This window comes from Diadema antillarum, unplaced genomic scaffold (genome assembly GCF_040938485.1).
Source record: "Diadema antillarum isolate AM-2024a unplaced genomic scaffold, OU_Dant_1.0 seq00000689_RagTag, whole genome shotgun sequence".
NCBI classification, from domain to species: Eukaryota; Metazoa; Echinodermata; class Echinoidea; order Diadematoida; family Diadematidae; genus Diadema; species Diadema antillarum.
This window is the reverse complement of record NW_027271594.1, coordinates 790775-812858: the sequence shown is the minus strand read 5'-3', so window position 1 is coordinate 812858 and position 22084 is coordinate 790775. Positions and strand designations below refer to the sequence as shown.

General features: G+C 37.0%; 1 protein-coding gene across 1 annotated transcript in view; it reads left to right on the top strand.

Annotated features, from left to right (window-relative positions):
- LOC139737329 (dynein axonemal heavy chain 5-like) overlaps positions 1 to 22084 on the top strand; it is a 99702-nt gene that overhangs the window by 70786 nt on the left and 6832 nt on the right. The window contains exons 62-69 of the mRNA XM_071648002.1: positions 366 to 539; positions 1310 to 1545; positions 2819 to 3041; positions 3570 to 3764; positions 5194 to 5388; positions 5956 to 6169; positions 6987 to 7117; positions 8460 to 8504. Coding sequence (XP_071504103.1) covers positions 366 to 539; positions 1310 to 1545; positions 2819 to 3041; positions 3570 to 3764; positions 5194 to 5388; positions 5956 to 6169; positions 6987 to 7117; positions 8460 to 8504 — 1413 coding nt within the window. The remainder of the gene's footprint in view (positions 1 to 365; positions 540 to 1309; positions 1546 to 2818; positions 3042 to 3569; positions 3765 to 5193; positions 5389 to 5955; positions 6170 to 6986; positions 7118 to 8459; positions 8505 to 22084) is intronic.

Here is a 22084-nt window from a genome sequence, read left to right as displayed (position 1 = left end):
CTCTCATTTCTACAACTTTCTAAATTATGTAAAAAAGCTCACTGCATGTTTATTTTTGTCTGCTGTAAGTTATGTCTATTTGATAGCCTATTAAGACTTTACCAAGAGAATGGTGTGCCACAGAAGTAATTCTGACATACTTTTGTTAGCCTTTGACCTCTTTCAAATTACATAATTATATATATTATATGTAAACAATAAAAATGGTAAAGCATAAAACTATGAAAAAGCAGACAGTTGGCTAAGGGCAGTTCATTTACTAATGGATTAAATTTCAAATAGATCGCTTGCTCTGTATTAACGTTGCTGTAGAAACAAACCATAAATATTGACATGTTTTGCCTCAACCCTCGTACCCCTGAAAGGTGGAAGACTCCCTCGGTAACGTTGGCTTTGGCGAGAGGGAGTACGTCATCTCCCCGCAGCTTGGGTCGGCCATCATGAACGCCCTGGGGCTGTCGGCACCCTCGGACCACCGGGTGTGCCAGATCCGCAAGCCGTTCGACTGGATGCTGGACGACCAGTTCCACAATCTGCAGGTCAGTTTGCTTCAGCCAGGCTGGACGCCTATACACCATGCCAAAGTTGTTTCGTTATATCCAGAATTTTGGGTAGCCAGTGGCTGGAATATACATGTACATGTACATGTATGCACCGCAAGGAACATTTGTACGATTCTTACTTGAAATGTGCTTTACATGGTTACGAGTAGATGTTTGCAGGAATGCGAAAAAAAAGAAAGATACATTTTGGAAAATAAATGCTCTAAGCTTTGGATGCACTTTTCCTCTTACGGTGTCACATTACACAATACAAGTAATCTTCCTTCTCTGGCTTTGTTTGTGCACATGTTTTGATCATTAGACTGCTGCACATTGCTCACTGAAGTCATGGAATTAACCATTGATGAAAAAGGTACCCTTTAGGACAATTTGTGTTATGTGACTGCTCTTTATTTTAGAATTTTAGAAATCAGTTAAAGTTTGCACAAAATTTGAGTAATTCTAAAAAAATTAGATTGATTTAAATGTCAGTTGCCCAGTTGCTAAGTTTAGTTCTCAGATTGGTAACATTAAATTTTAGTCAATCAAATATTTTTCAGATATCCTAGGTTTTACAGCAGCATTTCTCAAGAATATCTAGGAAGTGCAAAATGAGTATCTACACACTTAGGTAAGTCATATTTATGTTAATCAAGACTCACAGATTTTGATTATTTACAGCATTCTTGTGCATACCAGATGCTGTTTCTAGTCTATAGATAGACCTGAATTTGTTTTAAGGTTTTTAATTTTCTCTCCTTCCATAGTCCCTGGCAATCAACTTTGAGTGGTTCCAGGACATGTTTGAGCGCATGCCCAAGGACGGCCGTGAGACCCAGTGGCGCACCCTTGGGGAGCACGAGTACCCAGAAACCCACCCCTTGCCGGAGAAGATGGACGACCACTACAACCCCATGCAGCGGCTGATGGTCATACGGGCGTTCCGGTCCGATCGCATTGTCCAGGCCTCCAGCGTGTTTGTCAGTGCCTCCCTGGGAAAGAAGTAAGAGTCTGAATGCTTGATGGCTGCTGATGTGTGTATTACTTTTGTTGGCTCTCATCAAGTACTTAACCTGGGCCCTGTTTCATAAAGCTGTTTGCAAAGTTATGCATGACGTTATGAACAACTGGAATACGAAGTGTCAGTATGTGTGCCCATTTTTCCCCCTTACGTTTCAACAAAGTATGACTGTGTACAATGTATGTCAATATTTCATCTACATTGGGGCAAAAATGCTCTTTCAACTAAAAGCGTGTGTTAAAATGTGAGATTAGTCATTATCATCTGCAAATTTCAACTTTAGCTATTAAAATTATGGATGATGAGGAAACCCACTTGGCTTGCCATATCTAAGTCGTTCGTAAAGTCGTGCATAACTTTACGAACAGCTTTATGAAACAGGGCCCTGGTAATTTAACCATTTCTGTGTTAGAGATTTTCGACAGTGTGTAGAATGCTATGGAGTCTTTTTTTGTGTGTTTTTTTTTTCCCAATCAGCACTTAAATCACACAGAGGCTTTCTAGTGTATATGCATGATTGAAAGATTGAGGAATTGAAGAAAGGCAGTTTAGGATTTAAGGGACATTGGGTGATCTATTTCTGCAGCGTATGCCTCTTTGCTAGCAAAGATTAAACTACATCCTTCACTGTGCTTTGTTTGTCAGTCGGCTTGCAAACTGGAGTGCTCTTTACACCAATTGACACAGATGTCTGGAAACTAATCTTTCAGTGAATACAGATAACTTTATACGCCATATATTTCACGAGTCTAAATTTTCACGAATCGGGAATTCCCGACGATTTTGCCAGTGGTTAAATTCGGGATTGTGGAGTCTTGGTCTACTGAACGGAGAAGTGTACACGCGTACGTCACATTCACATCGGGATCAGAGTCAATATTTTCGCGTGTCTTTAATTTCACGAATAGCACCTGACTCGCGAAATTCGCGAAAATAAATCCTCGCAAAATATTTGGCGTATACAGTACCTAATCCCCATGATCCCCATAATGTGGTGCTATAATTGATTGATTAATTGGTAGATACGGTAGATTGACTTGTTGATTTGTTGGTTGGTTGGTGGATTGATTAATTGGTTGATTGCTTGCTTGCTTGCTTGCTTGATTTATGTATTGATTGATTGATTTTATTTCTGCGTGTCTTCTTTCTTCAATGAATGTTTATTTATTAACATTCACTCTGAGCATAATCCCAATACCTGTAGATTGCAAATAGATGCAAATACAATGAACATTGATTCTCCCTCCAAATCAAGGTATGCTGGGGATGTCCCCATCGACCCCGGCCTAGTGATGCGGCAGACCTCTCCAACCATCCCGATCCTCATGCTCTACACCAGAGAGGGCGACCTGGCCGAGAGGATCTTCCACGAGATGGCCGCCAAGAAGCAGATGCGCTCCTCCGTGGTGTCGCTTAGCAACGCAGAGGCCGGGGAGGAGAGGAGGGCCCGGAAGGCCATCCAGAAGGCGATGCAGGAGGTGAGATTAGGATGATTGAGGTGGATGTAGAAGGGTTTGAGTATGATTTCATTGTGGGCTTTAACTGACATATAGATTGGTTATACCTCACAGACATTACCCTGAATCAAATACAACTGACGCTGATCAATACTTATAGTTAACGTAGACCTGCAGAAATTTTTTATTCATAAATATTTCGAACGACTTGTGTAGCACTAGATTTAGAGGGGCACTCTGCTGGAGAATCTATTTTGTTTTTTGTTTTGTTTTGTTTTTTTTGGGGGGGGGAAGAGGCTGAGATTTCTTTGCAGTATCCGCAGATGTTAGAAAGTGAAGAGGTGTATTAAGGAAAAGAGATAAAATGTATAAGTATTTCTCCCACATTGCATCTTTCTTCTTTCAGGATAGTTGTAAATGTATTTCATAGTTCTCAGATACCTGTAGTTCTCTTTTGAAGGACACTATCAATAACTTCTTTCCTCTAAAAATGTTCTACTTAAGAAAATATATTTTTGTTTCCTTGTCCTATCATTATAACAACTCCAGGGGACCTGCATCATGCTAAAGGGAGCCCACAATGCCCCCAACCTCCTTAACGCCCTGGAGACGCTCCTGCAGGAGAATGACAACAAGCAGGGAGGCGAGAGCCCCTTCCGGCTCTGGATCTCGGCCCAGATCAGCCGCAACATCCCGGTACGGCTCCTGCAGTACGCTGTGAAGGTCGTCATTGACACGCCCAAGGTGAGCAGACCCAGTGTCTCATTCTGTTACTCACAAGACGAAAAAGGGAGTGTTGTAGGTGGTGTGAAGGTGAAGATTATGGTGACAACGTTGATGATGATGGAGGTGATGTTGTTGATGGCGAATGCTACAATGATGATGGTGATAACCATAATGTTGTTGATAGTGAACGTGATGATGATAATGCTGATGATGATGATGGTGCTGATAATGATGATGGTGATGATGCCAATGATAAGGATGACGATGGATGTGATGGTGATGGTGATGGTGATGGTGATGGTGATGGTGCCCATGATGATGATGTTGATGATGATGATGATGGTTATGATGACGACAATAAATGTGATGATGGTGATGGTAATGATAATGATGATGTTGGTAATGGTGATGATGTTGATGATGATGATGATGACGATGAGGCTAATAGTGATGATGTTGGTGATGGTGATGCAAATGATTTTGATGTGATGATAACTGAAAGGGATACATTGTCAAAGATCAATATGCTGAAGAGTCAAGGTGTAGGAAGTGATGGTGACAACGTCGGCAACAATAATGATAATAATGACAACAAGCAGGTGATAACCATAATGTTGTTGATAGTGAACGTGATGATGATAATGCTGATGATGATGATGGTGCTGATAATGATGATGGTGATGATGCCAATGATAAGGATGACGATGGATGTGATGGTGATGGTGATGGTGATGGTGATGGTGATGGTGCCCATGATGATGATGTTGATGATGATGATGATGGTTATGATGACGACAATAAATGTGATGATGGTGATGGTAATGATAATGATGATGTTGGTAATGGTGATGATGTTGATGATGATGATGATGACGATGAGGCTAATAGTGATGATGTTGGTGATGGTGATGCAAATGATTTTGATGTGATGATAACTGAAAGGGATACATTGTCAAAGATCAATATGCTGAAGAGTCAAGGTGTAGGAAGTGATGGTGACAACGTCGGCAACAATAATGATAATGAAAATGTTGCAATTTACAAAGTTGAATATAAAGAAGTGATTGATAAAAGGGATAGCAATGTTGATAATTTTTGATGAATTCAAATGATAATAAATAATGGTTATGACATCACCAATGTGCTTCAAAAGAGAACATCACTGAAATGAAATGATGGATCAATGCATGTTTAGTATTTCTCTGTGTTTCTTAATGCCAGACAGCACACAAATAAACTAGTTTGTGACATTAGCGCACGTATGGATTTATTTTAAAGTTTGATCATGGGAAATGAGTAATAAAGATTAAAATCTAATGAGAGCAGATACTGAGATCATGGAAACAGTATGGATTTTGATAACCCCAGTTTACTTTTACGACTGCTGTGCTGTACTCATCATATCTCCCCTCACCCTTCCAATCCATATCCCTGTAAACCATCATAGATTGTGAAGGAAAGCCTCCTGCGAGCTGTCAGCTCCTTCGATGCCGACACGCTGAAGGCGTGCTCGCGGTCCGAGTGGGTGCCCCTCCTCCACAACCTCGCCATGCTTCACGCCACCGTCCGGCTCCGCAGCCGCTTTGGACTGGCCGGCTGGAACTACCCAGAGATCATGGACTTCAGTCACAATGAGTTACAGGTCAGTGCAGCTTTAATGGTCACCTTATCGAATGGACTGGTCAGCAGATGCAGTTTGCAGTATGTGGATGGCAAACATACTTGTATTGACTGTATATTGATAGGATGAAAGCATGAATATTTTACACATGTCACCAGGGAACTTGTTCTCAGAGCACAGAATTAAAACTGTGGAGTGTATGTAAAGTGACTTGTGCAAATTAACTCCTGATACTTACAATGCATGTACCACTGGGTACATCTCCTGTATATATGTTGCTTTAGATGGTTTAATATTTCCTTGTTTTACAAAGGATCAAGAGACTTTCATTGTATAGATGTCAAGTCATTTCCAGTGCACTTGCATGCATGTGTTTGTCTATGTTTAACAGGACCCTGCGGAAGTCCACCTTTGTTCATCTGAATTGGTTACCTTGTATAGCTATGTATATAGATCAATACATCAATCAATTAATCATTGAATTAGATTAAGTGCACAATACAAATCACTGTTCTCCTAATTTGTATGTTTGCTGTAATGTGTGTGATGAATACATTCTTTTGTCTGTCCATCTTACGTTGTCTTTAGGAAGCATTCAACATTGCTAAGGTCATCTTCAGCGATAACACTCCGGACAGTGACTCCCTGAAGGGAATCTCCTGGATTGGCCTTCGCTACATCCTCACCGAGATCATCTACGGCAGCTACATCAACGATGAGTACGACAGGAACAACTTGTCCGCCATGGTCGATTACTGGATCGGACCCAACGCCACCAAGCGAGAGTTTGAGGCCACCAAATGTAAGCCCCATACCCACTGCTTTGAAAGCTTGTTTGTTTTTTATACATGTATGTCAAAAGTTACTTTGTTTTCTTGCTTGCCTGCTTTTCCATTTGTTGATCTAGAAATGTTACATAGTGTCACAGATTCAGTAGCACATCTCCCTAGAAGGGGATGGTTAGCCTGGTAAGCTCCAGGATCTTGATGAGACGGTCGAGGGACCATCAGGGTTTCAGAATCGTGTCAAAAATTGTTTCAGACATGACATCGGAGTGATTATGAAGGACTTGTGCAACAAGATGAAAATCTTCCCCTTCTTTTTTTTTTGAGATGTTCCCAATAGGCAAAGAATCCCAATAGGCAAAGAATATGCCTGTGGACACAAATTATAGACAGACTTTTTTTTTTAAAGCTGTAGTGTTTATGTAATGTGATCTCATGGACAAAGATCACAGTGTACAAAAATTCTCCTGTCTCATGTTTTGAGAAGGTAGGATGATATCTAGTAATATTGTAGTAGGCTTCACTTCCATACATCTTACTCTCAGTTCTTTGATGCTTTCCACTTGATGTGTCATTATATTTTTGTGTCATATCGAGTGTAGGTAAGCCCACCAAAAGTACATAAATTTCTTTCGTTTTTATATTTAGAATCATCAGTTCTTAGCTGCAATATTTTGTCTTGTCATTTCGTCATCATATAAGATTTGATGTTAGTTTATAAGTCCTATTCCAATCTGCTTGTGTGGAAAGAGGTCGATGACATACCACCAAAATCAGCTCACAGAATTCCTAACCGTTGATCATTCCTTCTCCCATTACTGTCAATGCTTGCAGTGAAGTACCGCATCCCGCCCGCCTTCTTCAGCAACTTTGTGCGCGTGAGCTCCCTCACGCAGTCCGTTGAGGCTCTGCCCAACCACTTCCTCGATGTCCCAGAGGCCTGCGGTATGCACACGTCATACGAGGTAATTAAAAATATTTGTATACTCTGTACATATCCTCACCTTTCAATTCTGCGCTTGCAAAGATGAAAATACTGAGGGAAAGGAGGAGGAGGGAGAAAGAATGAGCAGTGACAAGATTTATGAGATATTAATTTCATGTAAAATCCCCCAGTATACACACTCTTGTATATTGCACAAATGGGGATACTGCTGTGCAGGCTTCTGAATACAAATCTCTTGTCATAAAATCTTTAAATAATGAGTTTGAGACATCAATTGAATGCTTACAACAAGGATGCAAGCTTTTAGAATTTGTGAACGTTGCTATTCATGACAACATCAAATTTTCACGTAAGCCCTGGTGCCCACTGAATGAGTTCCTCTCACCTATACAGGGTAATGTTTGGAAAGGTGGAAGTGTCTTTCCAAAGTATTACCTTATTGCTCTCTTCTCTCTTCCTACAAGCAAAGAAAATGTACAATTAAGAATTGAATGTTTGCACATATTTTTCGACTCTGCATCTGACCCATGCATATTTGTTTAAGAGTTATGGAATTTCCCTCCCATGTTTCTGCATGAAGAAGGATGTGATGTCTTCATTTGAAATGAATTTGACATTATTCGATCATGATGCATTTTCATTTTTTTTTTCATTATTCAAAGACTTTCAGTTGCCCTAACAGCGTGTCACTTTGAAATATGCCACTTCTTTGAGAAGTTCATATTTCTCATGCATAAACTGAATTGAAATGATAAAAAATATTGGTTTCAAAAGCCAATTCTGCAAAATCTAACAAGCGATGTCATAATTTGCTGTTTAATTTGAAATTAAAGGCAGTGTTAAACCATTTGCATCACCCACTTAAATTGCATGAGTTATCACAAAGATACAAATTACTTTTTGATTTTAAGCATATTTCCTCTCACATTGTCTTTTATGAAACCTAAAATAGAGTATTAAGTGATTCCAATTATTGTAGATTGTGTTTTTGTTTTTTGCAAATGCTGCAGTTACACTTGTGTGTTGTTTCAAAAATGCATGAATGCAGTTTGATACCAATCAAGCAAGCATCTAAACAGGCAAAGCTAAATGTCGAAAAAGCTGCAAAAGTAACCTAAACTTTCTCTCCCCCAATCAATCAGTTTTAAAGTGTCGGGTTTGGTGTGTGAGAATAATAATTTTGTCAGTTTTTGATTCCCTACCTTTGAAATTTGACCTTTGTTGTAATGTCTATCACATGACTTTGGGGGTGGGATCTTCTTTTCTTTTTATTACATGTCTCAAAACCATAAAAAGCTTTTTTATTGCAAATACCACACTATTTTTCATTGTTTTTGTAAATATTACTTTGTATTTCACAGAACATCCCAGAAGACCAATTAATCAGTGGCTATAAAGTCCATGAGGTGACATGAAAATGAAAAAGAAATTAAAAAAAAAGACTCACTTGCTAATGTTACTAAATGTGGTGTACTATCAGAACAACTATTGATGGTTTTCTTAATACATCTACCTATTACTCGTAATACCTGCATGCTGTATCATTGTAGAATACACCTATCTCGCTCTCCTCGAGTTAATGTATGCATGCTGAATTATGACAGTTGACCCGTTTTTGATACGGATGATTTTAATCCAATTGATGTTTTTGCTGATGAATGTGAAATCTACCACTTTTTTTTTGACCAAATGACTGTCATTCTTGCCTGTAATGTCCTAATTGTAATTTTTTGTGATGATTTTAAAGAAATGCTTTTAATACAAGTTACAGTGAACACTCTTTGTGAATTGAGTGTATTCTGTACAATTAATTCTTGTCTCTGTGGTGATACAAAATCTTTGGGATAAAACAGTGGTGGTTATGTAACATTTTGACACAGACAATTTGTCTTTTGTTTTTTTGCATGACCCCTCCTGGAATGCAGTTGTTCATGATTTCTTTGTTTCTTTCCCCTCAGTTTTTGTCATTGTGTTCGTAATATTATCATGTTAAGATTAAGTCTGTTTTTTATTAAAAAAGGAAGAGATAACATTGCCCTGTGTTCAGTGTCTAAACGAGTTCATGAAGTTATCAGAAAACATTGACAGACTCTTAAACTGTCCTTTGTCATCTGTTACAAGACTGTGCTGATTTGGGTGCAGTAATGGCTTTTCTTCAATGACCAACAGCCTCTTGTTTAAGAAACTGTACTTTTTTCAGCACTTTTCATCGGCAATTGCCCATAGTCATTTTGCAAAAGAGATCCTGAATTTGTCGAGTCTGTAACTCAGTCGTTCTGATCACACTCAAGACTTTGCATGAGAGAAGGTGGGCTTCTTTACTCGCTGAACACAGGTTCAATTATCACTTCCATGGGAGTTTCCCATAAGTACAGATTAAAAGCACCTGAAGCTGCAGAATCCTACAATTTCAGGGCTTCATAGTTTAACTGGACAAACTTAATGGCACGCAGCCAGTGAACACAATAATAATACCAGATATCAAGCTAAAGAACCCATAAAACCAAACCAAACCAAAAGGAATAGAAACTGCCCCCCCCCCCAAAAAAAAAAGTAAAAAAAAAAAAATAAATAAATAAATGAATAAAAATATTAAGGAAAGAGGGCAAGCAAGAAATTATTGGCTACCCTCTTAAAGGACCAATTTCTCATTCTGCTAGATTGCAATCCTGAAAGGGGAGAGTTTAATCAACCCTTCCAGCTTCACTAATAAAAAAAAAAAATCAGTCGAGGAGATTGAAGGCTTGCTTTTGCACTTTTGTGGAGCCCTACCACATCTATCCCCAAATGATCCCATACTTCTTACCACACTCATGCTCCTTAATGCATGGAAATATGTTCTCCCAAAAACTTTGCAGAGAAATAATATGTTGTTGTCACACTCTGCCCATTTCAGACTGGCAACATCATCAATCTTTGTTTTCTCCCTTGTGAGGTACCCTCAATTTCTCTAACCCAACTTTTTTTTTTAAAATGACTCTCATTAATTCTGCCTGCCTCTCTTGCTCGATCTTTTATTTTTAACACCTTTATTGGTAGGATGACTGGCGTATTGTGGTAAGATCTCAACACCAAGTTGTTGTTGTTGTTTTTTCCTTATCTGGCCACCATTTTTTGCTGTCCTCTGTTATACTTAATTCTGTGGCTTCCTAACACTCTAAATCCGAATGTGTGATGTTAACAGCTGTGATTTATGTTTAATTATTTATTCATTTTTGTTCTGTGGTAGATGCATCATGTAATAATTATCTGGCGAATTTGTATTGTGATTTTTTGGTTAAGATAGTCCTCACAGACTAGCTGGGTTTTTTTTTTTCTTCATCTTATTCTTAATTGAGGGGTGTTCCACGGGGTCGGTATTTGAACACTGGAATACCCTGGATGTAGATTTGCCGTATGAGTTGTATTAATAGTAACTCATTCAATTCTAATAATCTTAACCCTGATCTCTTCCAAGTAGAGTTCCTAGTCTACTCTCAAGGAATCAATCGAGTCTCAAGACGAAAAGTTTTATGGGCACTGCAGTGCGAGTTCATCATTTCTGCCTTTTTTTTATGTGCTGTGGAAGGGAAGCGAATGGCGCCTACCAGTGCTTTGACCAAATATTTTGGTCTTTATATTTACCAGGGTTTCTCTGAACCACGATAAGCTTACTTCAAAACTACAGCAAACTTATGTAACATCATCAATCTCGTTTAAGTGACTGAACAAACATAAGTTTGCCATCATGTAGGCTGAGATGTGGTTAAGATTTGCAGTTACTGAACAGCTACAGTTTCATTAGGTGAATCGGTATGTAGCATTCACACAAGGCATGAAATAGGCAACAAAGTAAACTTTAAAAAAAAAATGAAGTGACTAGTGGAGCTTGGAAAAAATAGAAGAAAAAGAGCTCGATACGACTTTCAAGCAGTCGCAAATGATTTTGCCTGAGTAATTCTGTCAGAGAGAGAGAGAAAAAAAATACTGGTACACTAAAGTATTTCCAAGTGTCTTAATAAGAACGTAATTTGGAGTTTTCATGCAGGAGCTATTTTTTTTCTATACTTGCTTTAGTCCCCGTGTGTGGCTGCCTTGCACGTGTAAAGCTGCATTTGCTATTTAAAGCAGAGTTGCATATGTGCATATTTCATGATTGGCTTGTCAAATTTAAATAACTTTCATATATGGTCAGTTTTACGGTAAAGGGTGTAACTTTCAATTTTTAGCCTTTTGGCCCACCCTGAACACATAGATTTATAGATCTCAAAGATTTTTTCCCATGTGAGTCACCTTATGAGTAGCCACCTTGGGTAGCATAATCAGGTCCAGGTATTGATGCGTTTTGTTTTGACAGTCACATATGTACCCTAAAAATGACTATTTTGTTGCATTGAAATTTATATAACATTTTTGAAATGTTAATAATTTTCTACAGCAACTGCAGAGATCTAATTTTTTATGTTAAAAGCATAGTTGTATGGTCAATTGAAATGACCAAATTAGTTTGGTTTGTATCTGGCCCTTTATTTTAGAATACTATGACTTCAAATTTGAGGTTTCGGAGGCTTCATTTTCCGTTAACAATTGTTTACAAACTTTGATGGACAATAATGATCAGTGGATGTGTTTTGGTTACTTTCTTTTATGCTGAAAATAGTAAGGTGCAGCTAAACTTTAGACTTACATCAAAGTTTACTTGATTCTAGGGCTATTTGAAATTTTGTGATAATTTTATTCCATCAAGTGAAATTTCCGTTAGCAGTTTTGAAGCCTCCGAAACAAAGTGTTTGGTCAAATAATATGAATATAGATAAGGGAAGCAACCTAATCTAGATGTCAAAATGCAGGATATGGGGCCCTAACCTAATAGACCAAAAATAGTTAAGATCCGCCAAACTCTCTGAAAATAGGAGACAATACAAATTTTCCGTTAACACGTGAAGCCTCCGAGACGCATTGAAGCCTCCGAAACAGCAAAAACATCTAATTTGACATTTCTGATAAATTCTTTGAGTGTTTGCCCCAAATTATGCCATGAAATCATCAACAGACATGGACTGACAACAAAAATAATAAAAACATTATGATACTGCAATAATTTTTTGAGCTAATTCACTTTATAGAGAAAAAGTGGTTTCGGAGGTTTCAAAAGGATGTTAACACTGCATTTTTGTGATTTTCTCTGGACAAAATCAAATTAGATTTATTGTTCACCGACATAATGATCGCTTATGACATATCTAAAGATATTTAATCACATTCAGTTTTCTGGCTGCTTTGTTTACTCACCAATATAGATTTACTATACGATTTACCTATTTTTCTTACACAGTGCAGTGTGTCACACATAACTCACCTTTTCACTCAGCAACAAGATATTAGCAGATGAGGATGTTGCCCCACAAATATGTTTAAACAGTGTATATCAACCAAAAAAGACACAATTTACCCATCACTTTCTACATAACATACATGATTTTCATAAAAACATTACAGCATACCAAATTAATTTTCCAGATGTTTCGGAGGCTTCATTTTATGTTAACAGCATGTAAATGGAATGTTTTGATTACAATTTTGTAATTCTAAGTCTATCAAATAACTGTTTGGACTGAATGAGACTTAATGATTCCTCAAGCAAGGTGTAGATAGTTGTTTAAATGTATGAAAAGCATTTATTTTGTGGGTTTCCATTTGAAACAATGGAACAGGCTAGATATTGTGAGTAATGAAAGTGACTTCCAGCTTGCATGCCTGCCCACATCATGCAACAGTAGTGCAATAAAGCAAGTAGTTGTGGATACATCAATGTTCTTAAAGTTGGATAACTCATTTTTACTCTTGAGAGAAGTTGAAGTGTTGTGACCATATTTGTATCACTCTTGTGACTGGTTAGACTTTGTTAATGAAGACCAAACAATTACTTGATTATTAAGTGTTAAATACACTTTTTTTTTAAAGAACTGAACACTATTCCTGTCCTGAAGATTCAAGGACTTTAATAGATGGTTATTCAAGAGGGAAGCATACACGTAACTAAGAAATATATACTTTTGAATTTAAGGTTGTATCTTTTATGCATGATCAAGACCACATGGTGGAAAATACTTTTTGGATTTTTACACTTTCGACTCACTATCATCTGAGTGTAATAGTTTCGAAACACAATCTTTTACATGTTCATTTATAACCCATTGACAAATCCATTCCATTGTTACTCACATGGCATTTGTTTTTGCCATACTAAAATCTTGACTTTTTCAGCTTTCCATTTCTTAATAAGTTCTTTGGCTTTCATTTCCAATACTTATTTGGAGGAAAGTGATTAATCAATAAATTTGTGATTGGATTTGAAAATAGCTAACATCTTGCAGATTATCATTTCTGTGGTGTGACTTGGATCACAGGGTACTGTTTTGGAATTTTGACATTTGAATACTTCATTCAGACAGGTTTTCATGTCAGTCTGTATGTCAGATCTGATGCATGCTAGGTGCAACACAATCTTGATACTATACCCTATTTTCCATACTTTATCGTGCTGGCAGTAACCTCTTGACTATTTTTGATTAAACAAAATGTAACTTGTGTTACGAAACATCTCTTTGCATACATGTGTGAGACTCTATGACATGTTTGCGGATGTAGTTCTCAGTGCAGTAAATGGACAGTAATGGTTGGGATAGGATTGTTTATAAATGACATATAGACCTCTACATGTACTTAAATAGCCTGTTGCCATGGGGTACATGTAGTTTACATGGGTGGGTGACTGGAGAAGTTATGTTCATGAAGAACAATACTGAAATGATTGAAATCTTTATAATCTGTTTAGTCCTGGCTTTTCTGGAAAAAGTTACAAGCCCCTAACTATTTTGAAATTCAAAGGGTTAAAACTGTAGTCTGTGGGTTTATATACTATTTAAAACAAACTTGTGGGTTTCTAACAAACTTAGATATTTAAACACATTTGCTGCTTTTGAATTTTTTGCTAAAAAGGTTTGTCATTTTTAGAAACAGTAAAAGTTCTGTTAGCAATTTCTCAATGTGTACCTTCAAAAACAGGCCTCCTAGCTGTCACAGGAGTCACACAAACTGGAATTTTACAAAATAACTTTAAAAAAAGAGGCCTTTGAAGAATTTTAAAAAAATATTAATAAAATGATATGAAACAGGGGTGACTTGTATACCACAGAAAAAGAAAGTAAAATTCTAACTATCATTATAGGGAACTATACATTTGGTCAACATTTTTTTTTAATTCAAATTCATACACAGTCATGGGTAGGGTATGTACATTTATCTTTTGAAGAGGCGATTCAAAAAGATGAATGGGATCTTGACCATTTCAATTTCTAGTGATTTCCATGATAATATCACCAATATATTGATTATAATTCCAACTCCATTTTGATGATGACAGTTTGATGATGACCCTTACATGGAATGGCTGATCGGTGTTTAAGATTGCTGTTCTACATGTATGACCATGATCACTGCATTTGATAGCTATAGTAGGGGATATCAGGCATGGTCCATATGCAAAAGAATGTTTATAAGCCTTTTTTCCCCTTTCTATATTTTACAATGCTATGTTGTAATCTAACCGTCATGCCATCACATAGTCTATTTTCTATCCCTTTCTCATAAACAGTTGAAATTGATTTCACATGTTATAAAGCAATTATGATGGGTGGTTTATGTCAATATACATCCCACAAACTGCACTTATAAAGCAAGCAAACATAATCTTTGCATCAAGTCTATAGCTACAGTTCTAACTCATTGAAAGTAATTCTTACTGCATTATGATGAAAAGTTTGACAAATGCATACAGCTGTACATGTGTGTAGCCTAATCATGTTCTGCATTGCCAAAGTCATGGATATGCAAATACAGTGTATGTATACAACTGAGCATAAAGATTTAAAATATTTTTCTTTGTCTCTTAACATATATGTTGGAAAGTCTTTTTTTCTGCATACAAATAAATACTATTTTACATGTTACAACATTGTTAGTTATTTGGAAACAATCAGCTGCATTAATGTACTTCATATCACCTTAAAATGGACCATTTTTGCATGTTAACAGTCATGATGAAGCCTCCGAAACATGTGTTGCTGCTAACTTTAAGCCGCAAAAAAAAAAAGAAAAGAAAAAAGATGTTCCTAATCAGTGTACTTTTATTGCTACTGTTGCAGTTTCCTTTAGAATCATATTGCCTCATGTAATGTCATAAATTCGAACTGAGCATTGCTCAAAGTGTACACAGTTTGTTATTCACTTTTGTGGAAGCCAATTTCCTTATAATAATAAGTACAATTTGTATGAAGGGTAAACATTATGCACTGCCATAAAATGTACATCTGTATACTGTTATTCACATTTTATTGATGCCCTGTTGTTATTCTAGCATGTAGTGATAGTTGCTTACAGTAGTTTTATTATTTTAAGTGAATACAGAACTAGAACTTTGTGTTGGCAGTTTTGAAGCCTCCGAAACACACTAGTTTGTTAACTGAAGCCTCCGAAACTCACAAGTCTGAAAATTTCAACTTTGTCAAAAATAATCGAATTTCTTTGGGATTTGGGTTGATAAATGTTTGTTACCAAGAGATAATTTAGGGCTATGTTTAGAGTGGCTCTTGCTCCTAGAACATTCTTTTAACTTAAAAATAGTTTGTCAGGTACCATTTTTACCTTGGAATTTGAAGTTCACATCCAAATAATTGCAAGAGCGAATATCTGTTGGGGGAAAAGTGTTTTGATATTTCAAATATATGTTCACAGCAAATGAAAAGTTGCATTACATCCACCATTTATCTTCATTTGGTTGCTGTGGGTGACCAAAACAGTCTTGTTGTTTTTACCTAAATTTATCTAAAATTCCATAATAGTCACTTCATTTTTCATATTTAGCCTAAGAATTAAGCTCTGGAATGACAAAATATTGAAAATATAGACATTCCTATATGAAATAAAGGCAAAGATAAAAATGGAAACACAACTTTAATTTTTGACCCTTGCCACATCAAAGTTACACCCTTTACTGTAAAACTGACCATATTCATCTTTACATACATATAATATATTTGTTTTCGTTAGAGATATGAAAACCTTTTTGCAAGAATGTTATTACACTGAATGCATTCAATATGTTTGAAGTGGAATCCTTGCCAGTATGCTTAAATGCACTGCTATAATTTGTATTGCAGTTTTCTAGCACACCACAATTGATGTGTGCCCCAGATTAACAAATATAAACACCAAACCAAACAATGCTTAATCGCTTCTTATATGTTAGTGTAACACTTGCTTTTAATGACTTATTTGAATATTAGTTTAGTAGAGTTCAAATTCAATCTTATGACACGTCCCCTGCCCCCATGCACACACACCCATGCAATTTCCATATTAACCAAGAAATACATGTAAGTGAAAACTTAGTAGGAAGTGAGATACATGTACATATAGTTTGGGTATAACCCAGCCGGCTGGTAATGTGTGTTTCGCATCAACATGCATGTGCTTGACTGTTTTAGGCTATCTACACTATGCATTGCTTCAGTGAATTAATGTATGCATCTGGCATGTGTTGAGTTTGATGTCAAACAATATGTGTTTGTGACATCAACTCTTTATTTCCATTTTCTGTTTCTCTCTATGTCTTTTGATTATTTGCTTTTGATGCCTGTGTGTGTGTTATTGGCATGCTTGTGTGTGTGTGTGTGTGTGTGTGTGTGTTTGTGTTCCCATAGATTGTCTCCTGGTATTACTGTAAAGCAAGATATATTGTTGGCATGAAATTTTTGCTTTTTGCGGCATGAAATTTTCCACATTGCCACTGGCATCCATGGCATCATAGTGTATACAGACAAGAACTTTTGCTTCCTTTTTAATTTTGCGAATCTTGCCTCTCACGAAATTCGCAAAATTAAAATGCATGCAAAAATTTCTAGTTTTACAGTAACCTGAAGTTGGGTCAGAAAGACCACACTTGGTGCCACTGTCACTTTCTTGCTGTATTTGAGTTTTGCAATGAACCGCTCTACGTCAAACCTGCTTAAAAGAGGCCAGTGGCAGTTGTATCCATGGGTGCGTTCGAGCACTCTCCTAAAGCAAACTGTACCGTACCGTACCCGCGCCAGAGGAGCGCTCGAACGCTCCTAAAGTGTACCGTACCGTACTGTACCAAGCCAAAAGTGGACCACTTCCCGATGTGCTCCAAATGCGTACCAAACGTTCATTGTAAAGCATGCACGTAACATGCGCATACGTCACAATACAAAGACATCATTTCTCTTTGTTCGGGACAGCTGTAAGTAGTTCAAGGGCCAGGTGAATGACATTCTTGCTACAAACATGCGTGACCTTTTCTAAAAATAACTCGTGAGGTACGCTTTTTCGACAGAACGCTCGAACGCTCCAAAACTGGCACAGTTCGGTATGGTACGCTTTGGTTCAGTTCGCTTGGTTCGCTTTAGAGCACTCGAACACACCCCATGCTCCTTGCAGTATGATTTCATCTAGATTAATTTGATTCATGATCAATTTCTCAGTTTTAAGTTCTGCCAGGCGATGGGGGAGACACAGTTGTATCTTGCAAATGGAAGTTAAGCGCTTATGGTGTTTTCCACGAGTAGTTTGTGCTACATTGATGCTTTCATTAATTGGGGCAACAAACATCAATTATGATACTGCTGTAATGGTACATGTATTTAACTAACGACCTCTTGTGTTGATAACACGACAGTAATACCCTTTTTTTTTGTGAGTAACTTACAAAATCATATGTGGGGATTGCTGATTTCAGGAAACTAGCCATTCCCTTCCATCTTTAACCATGTCTGAAAACACTTTTGGCAAGTCTAATATCACTTGATTAACCCGATTTGTAAATTTTGTGAGCAAGTTTCATAGAATGCATCAACCCACTCCATGCTCTTGCATGATATTTTTCCCCCATCATTTGTTGAAGGGGAGTAACAAAATTGTGTGTTTTTTTAGAACCAAGAATGATACACTATACCTATATTCTGAAAACTGTTGTATCAAGCCTGAAAAGAAAGTTGGATTCATAGCTGGCTAACAAGAATGTTGTGATAGAAAAATATCAGAACTTATGTTGATACTTAAAAGCCTCAGTCTGTAGCTGGGGTATGCCTTGAACTGGCATTTCCTTTGTTTATTTATTTGCTAATCAGAAATATTACGTTCATGTAGGAGGTCTTATTGTGTGTATCAAAGTTAACTTGAATGTGGCATGGTACGGCTCTTTATGGTCAAACACTGCAGATGTCCAGTCCTCTTGTTTTTGCCGACAGTGCTTTGAAGTCGACCAGTTTGTCTTTTTAAGTGTTTCGGAGCAGGGGGACAATTTTGATGCTTTGGGTTCTGTGTGAATGTTCGCATTTCCAAAGTGATCGCTAAATTTGCATTTTGATGTATCTCTCTTTAACACCTAAAGATGGCTGGTGGCCAGGTTATGAAGGTAAGACATGAATTCAATCAACCACAATACCTGTCAATCTACTATGTGCTCTGACCAGCATGTCTTTTCAAGTATTTCTTTAGTCTTCCCAGTATAGAGGTGTCCTCAACTCCATCGAACAGACATGGCTGTTTTCATGTGAACCCTACTATATATGAGATTGCTTCCTTGGCAAACTTCAGAATTGTTTTCCATGAGACATTCCAATCATACACATCAACTTTGCCAATTTCGTATCAATCCCCCCCCCCCCCACCACCACCACCACCAAAAAAAAAAAAAAAAAAAAAAAGAGAGAGAAAAACAGTCAGTAAAGACAGTCCAGTAGCATTTTAGTGTCATTATCCCCAATCAGTAAAATATGATGGAAAACTTTCTGTGATTTATTTTATTTTTTTCTTGAAATTTTCAAGCTCTTTTCAAGGAAGTTAGGTTTTTCTTCCCACCCCCTTCTTTCTTTTTCATTTTCTTTCTCATATGTTTTTTTCTCTCTTTTGTTTGTTTTTTTCTCTTTATTTCTCTTTTTTTCCAATTATATTGGGCATTAGTAATTTGTATATGATACCATCACAGGTGTAGCGAAAAAAAAAATGATAGTGACATTCAAACCTCAACTGAAACAGAAAACCCAGAGTTTCAGTTTCTGAATTTTGTATCCATACTCATTTTCTGTGGCGACTTCCTTGAAATCATAATTTTTGAAAAGAAGAAAAGACACTGGATAAAGAGAAGATGAAGTGTTTCTAACATCTTTGTGTATTCACTATAGCAACTTTCTTGCATACTGAAGAGAACAAATATAAAAAATCTTGAAATCTGACAACCGTTTCCTTACTTTTGCAATATTTTGAAGTGTGTGTATAAACAAAAAGATGCTTCTTGAAAGACTTTTCACTGTGATTGTCAGTGTAATTCTTTCTGTGTTCTATGGGTTGTTACTTTTACTCAAAACTTTGTTAGCTTGTTTATATGTTGGTATCCCTTGTCACTTTTTGAGCTTTGAAATCCAGTGTCTAGTGAAGTCGGTGAAAAACAAAACAAAACAAAACACACTTCCTCTTAATAGTGACATGCTTATACATATTATTTCTTCAGGTCATGATCTTACAGCAATGTGTTCTTGCTATGTATTTTAGTGTGTAGTTAGGTCCACATGTTTTACAAAGTCCATGACATGACATTCAAGTGATAGAGGTATACTTGAATGTCTGGTTCTTTGAGTGAAATTTTCAGTGTCCTTATTTGCCTGGCTTGCGTATGATTTAACCACGATACGTTCTGACTCCATCTCAAATTGCTGAAACAACAGACCGGTGTAACTGTCTCGGTAGCTGTAAGTATCCACTCAGCACATGGATCGCTGCTCTTTTGCAATGTGTTCATCTTGGGAGAGTGTTTGCCGTATACGTGGGCTATGAGGGGAAAAAAAAAACAGACCAATGAACCACTCGCACATTGGAGGCTAGCTACAAATGAACAAACAAACTTCAATGAAAGACAGTTTCTTAAATGAGTGATTACTTTGCTACTGAATTTTCTAGATTCCACAAGATTCTGTTTCCTTGTAGAGATTGCAAGTAGATCATTCAAGTTTCATGCAACTTGGCTCTTTCCCTTGGCCAGTGAAGTGATATTTCTGTCAATTTCTACAGTTGTTTTGTTTCAGCACATCAGATGTTTTCTTTCAAGCATTCTTACTGCACTTTTATTCTTGCAATTAAAAGGTTTCGGCGAGATTTTTCTTGCATTTGCAATAAGCTGAGTATGAAATACGCCTTCCAAATATTTGCCTTTTTTTACTCTAGATATTTATTTTAGTTTGGTTTGATTTATGTAATATTAGTCGACAAAATGGAGGCATTTTAGAACTACTGCATCTTTTACTGTCAAAGAACAGCCATGACTTCAACTTGATTCTTTTAAGCACTTGTCCACCCCCCCAAAAAAAAAAACCCAAACAAACAAACAAACAAACAAACAAACAAACAAACAAAGTGCTTCTTGTGTAAATTTTATGTACTTGATTGAAAGATGTCTCCAAATCAAATTGTGACTGCAGTGTGTAATTTTGGAGTTGACACTTTTACCTGTGGCTTTGCATACTTTATGAAGAGCTCAAACTGAAGAAAAAGATAATACTGCAAAGATTTTTTAAAGATGAATTGAATTGTGTATAATTAAATTGATGATATATTGGCACCAGTGAGGGCTTAACTTCAATAGATAAAAGTGGAGGTTTGGTCTTCTTTTGGGAGATAATTTCTGACACGCATGCAAGACTCTGGACTGATGGGGTTGCAAGTTGTTGTGACATCTTCCTTCAACAATCTCCACGCTTTTCACCATGTGTGTCTTATTTCCGCATGTCTTCAGACTGCCTTCAATGCTTTTGAATGCTCAGTCCTCTCCTCTCATTTGAACACATTCCTCAAGACCACATCCATTAACTTTGGGTTTTCCCTGGTTCCTTTATTTTGTGGGTTTCACCAGGTGATGAGCAGCATGGATGAAATGAGTGATATTTTTTCCCTCTCTCTATATCTCCTCACTATTAAAAAGTGATCTGTGTTGCTCCTGGTATATTGATTCTTCTGGTGGCTTGTATATGTTGGGAAAACTTTATCTGTATTTGTTTTTGGGTGTGAGTGACACATTGTCTTTGAAACATTCTAGGCTTGGTATACATGACTGACAATTGATTAAAGGTATTGTAGAATAAAAAAAGGAATCTGTGTCCTTTTATGATAGATTATAGTGTCATCCATCATACATGTAATTCTTCTTGGGTTGTATTACCTGGAGAACATCTCCCAGAGGACTTGAAAGTGTTTGAGTTTCTTCTTCTTCTTCAGCATAACTTTTAGGTTGATGGGTGATGATGTAATCGGCTCACACTCCCATTGGCTTATGCACAGAAATATCTTTAAAACCAGGCTTCATACTTATACTTGTAGAACACATCATTGCTTAAGTATATTGCTACACACAAAAAGAAATTTGATATTAATAAAGATACATATTTTTTTCTTTTTCGTTGCATTCATAACAGAAGAGGGGAATTAAGTAGAGATTGTGTGGTATGACATTGGGAGACTTCTGTAAGACCATGACAATGTTACCTATGTATCTCATTTGCATATCTAATTTTTGTTCCACATTTTTGTGAAAAAACAAGTGGAACTGACAAAATTGCACAATTATATTTTTTGTGTCTTGAATTTTGTGAAGCTTCTACCCATTTTGTGCGGTTGGTTTTTCTCCATCAAAACAAGTTTGAACATGGAATGGAGATGTGCACTTTGTAGCTGATGAATATAGAACAGTCTTCCAAGTTTGTGAATGGAAATCCCATTTGTTTGTAGCTATTGTTTGTGGTGTTGTTGTTGTTGTTGTTGTTGTTTTTTTTTTTTGGGGGGGGGGGGGGCAGTTATTAATTAATTAAATTGAACAGGGTGTGAGTGTGTATGTGTGTGCATGTGACAAAAGGCAGATACTTCATGTATATGCTGT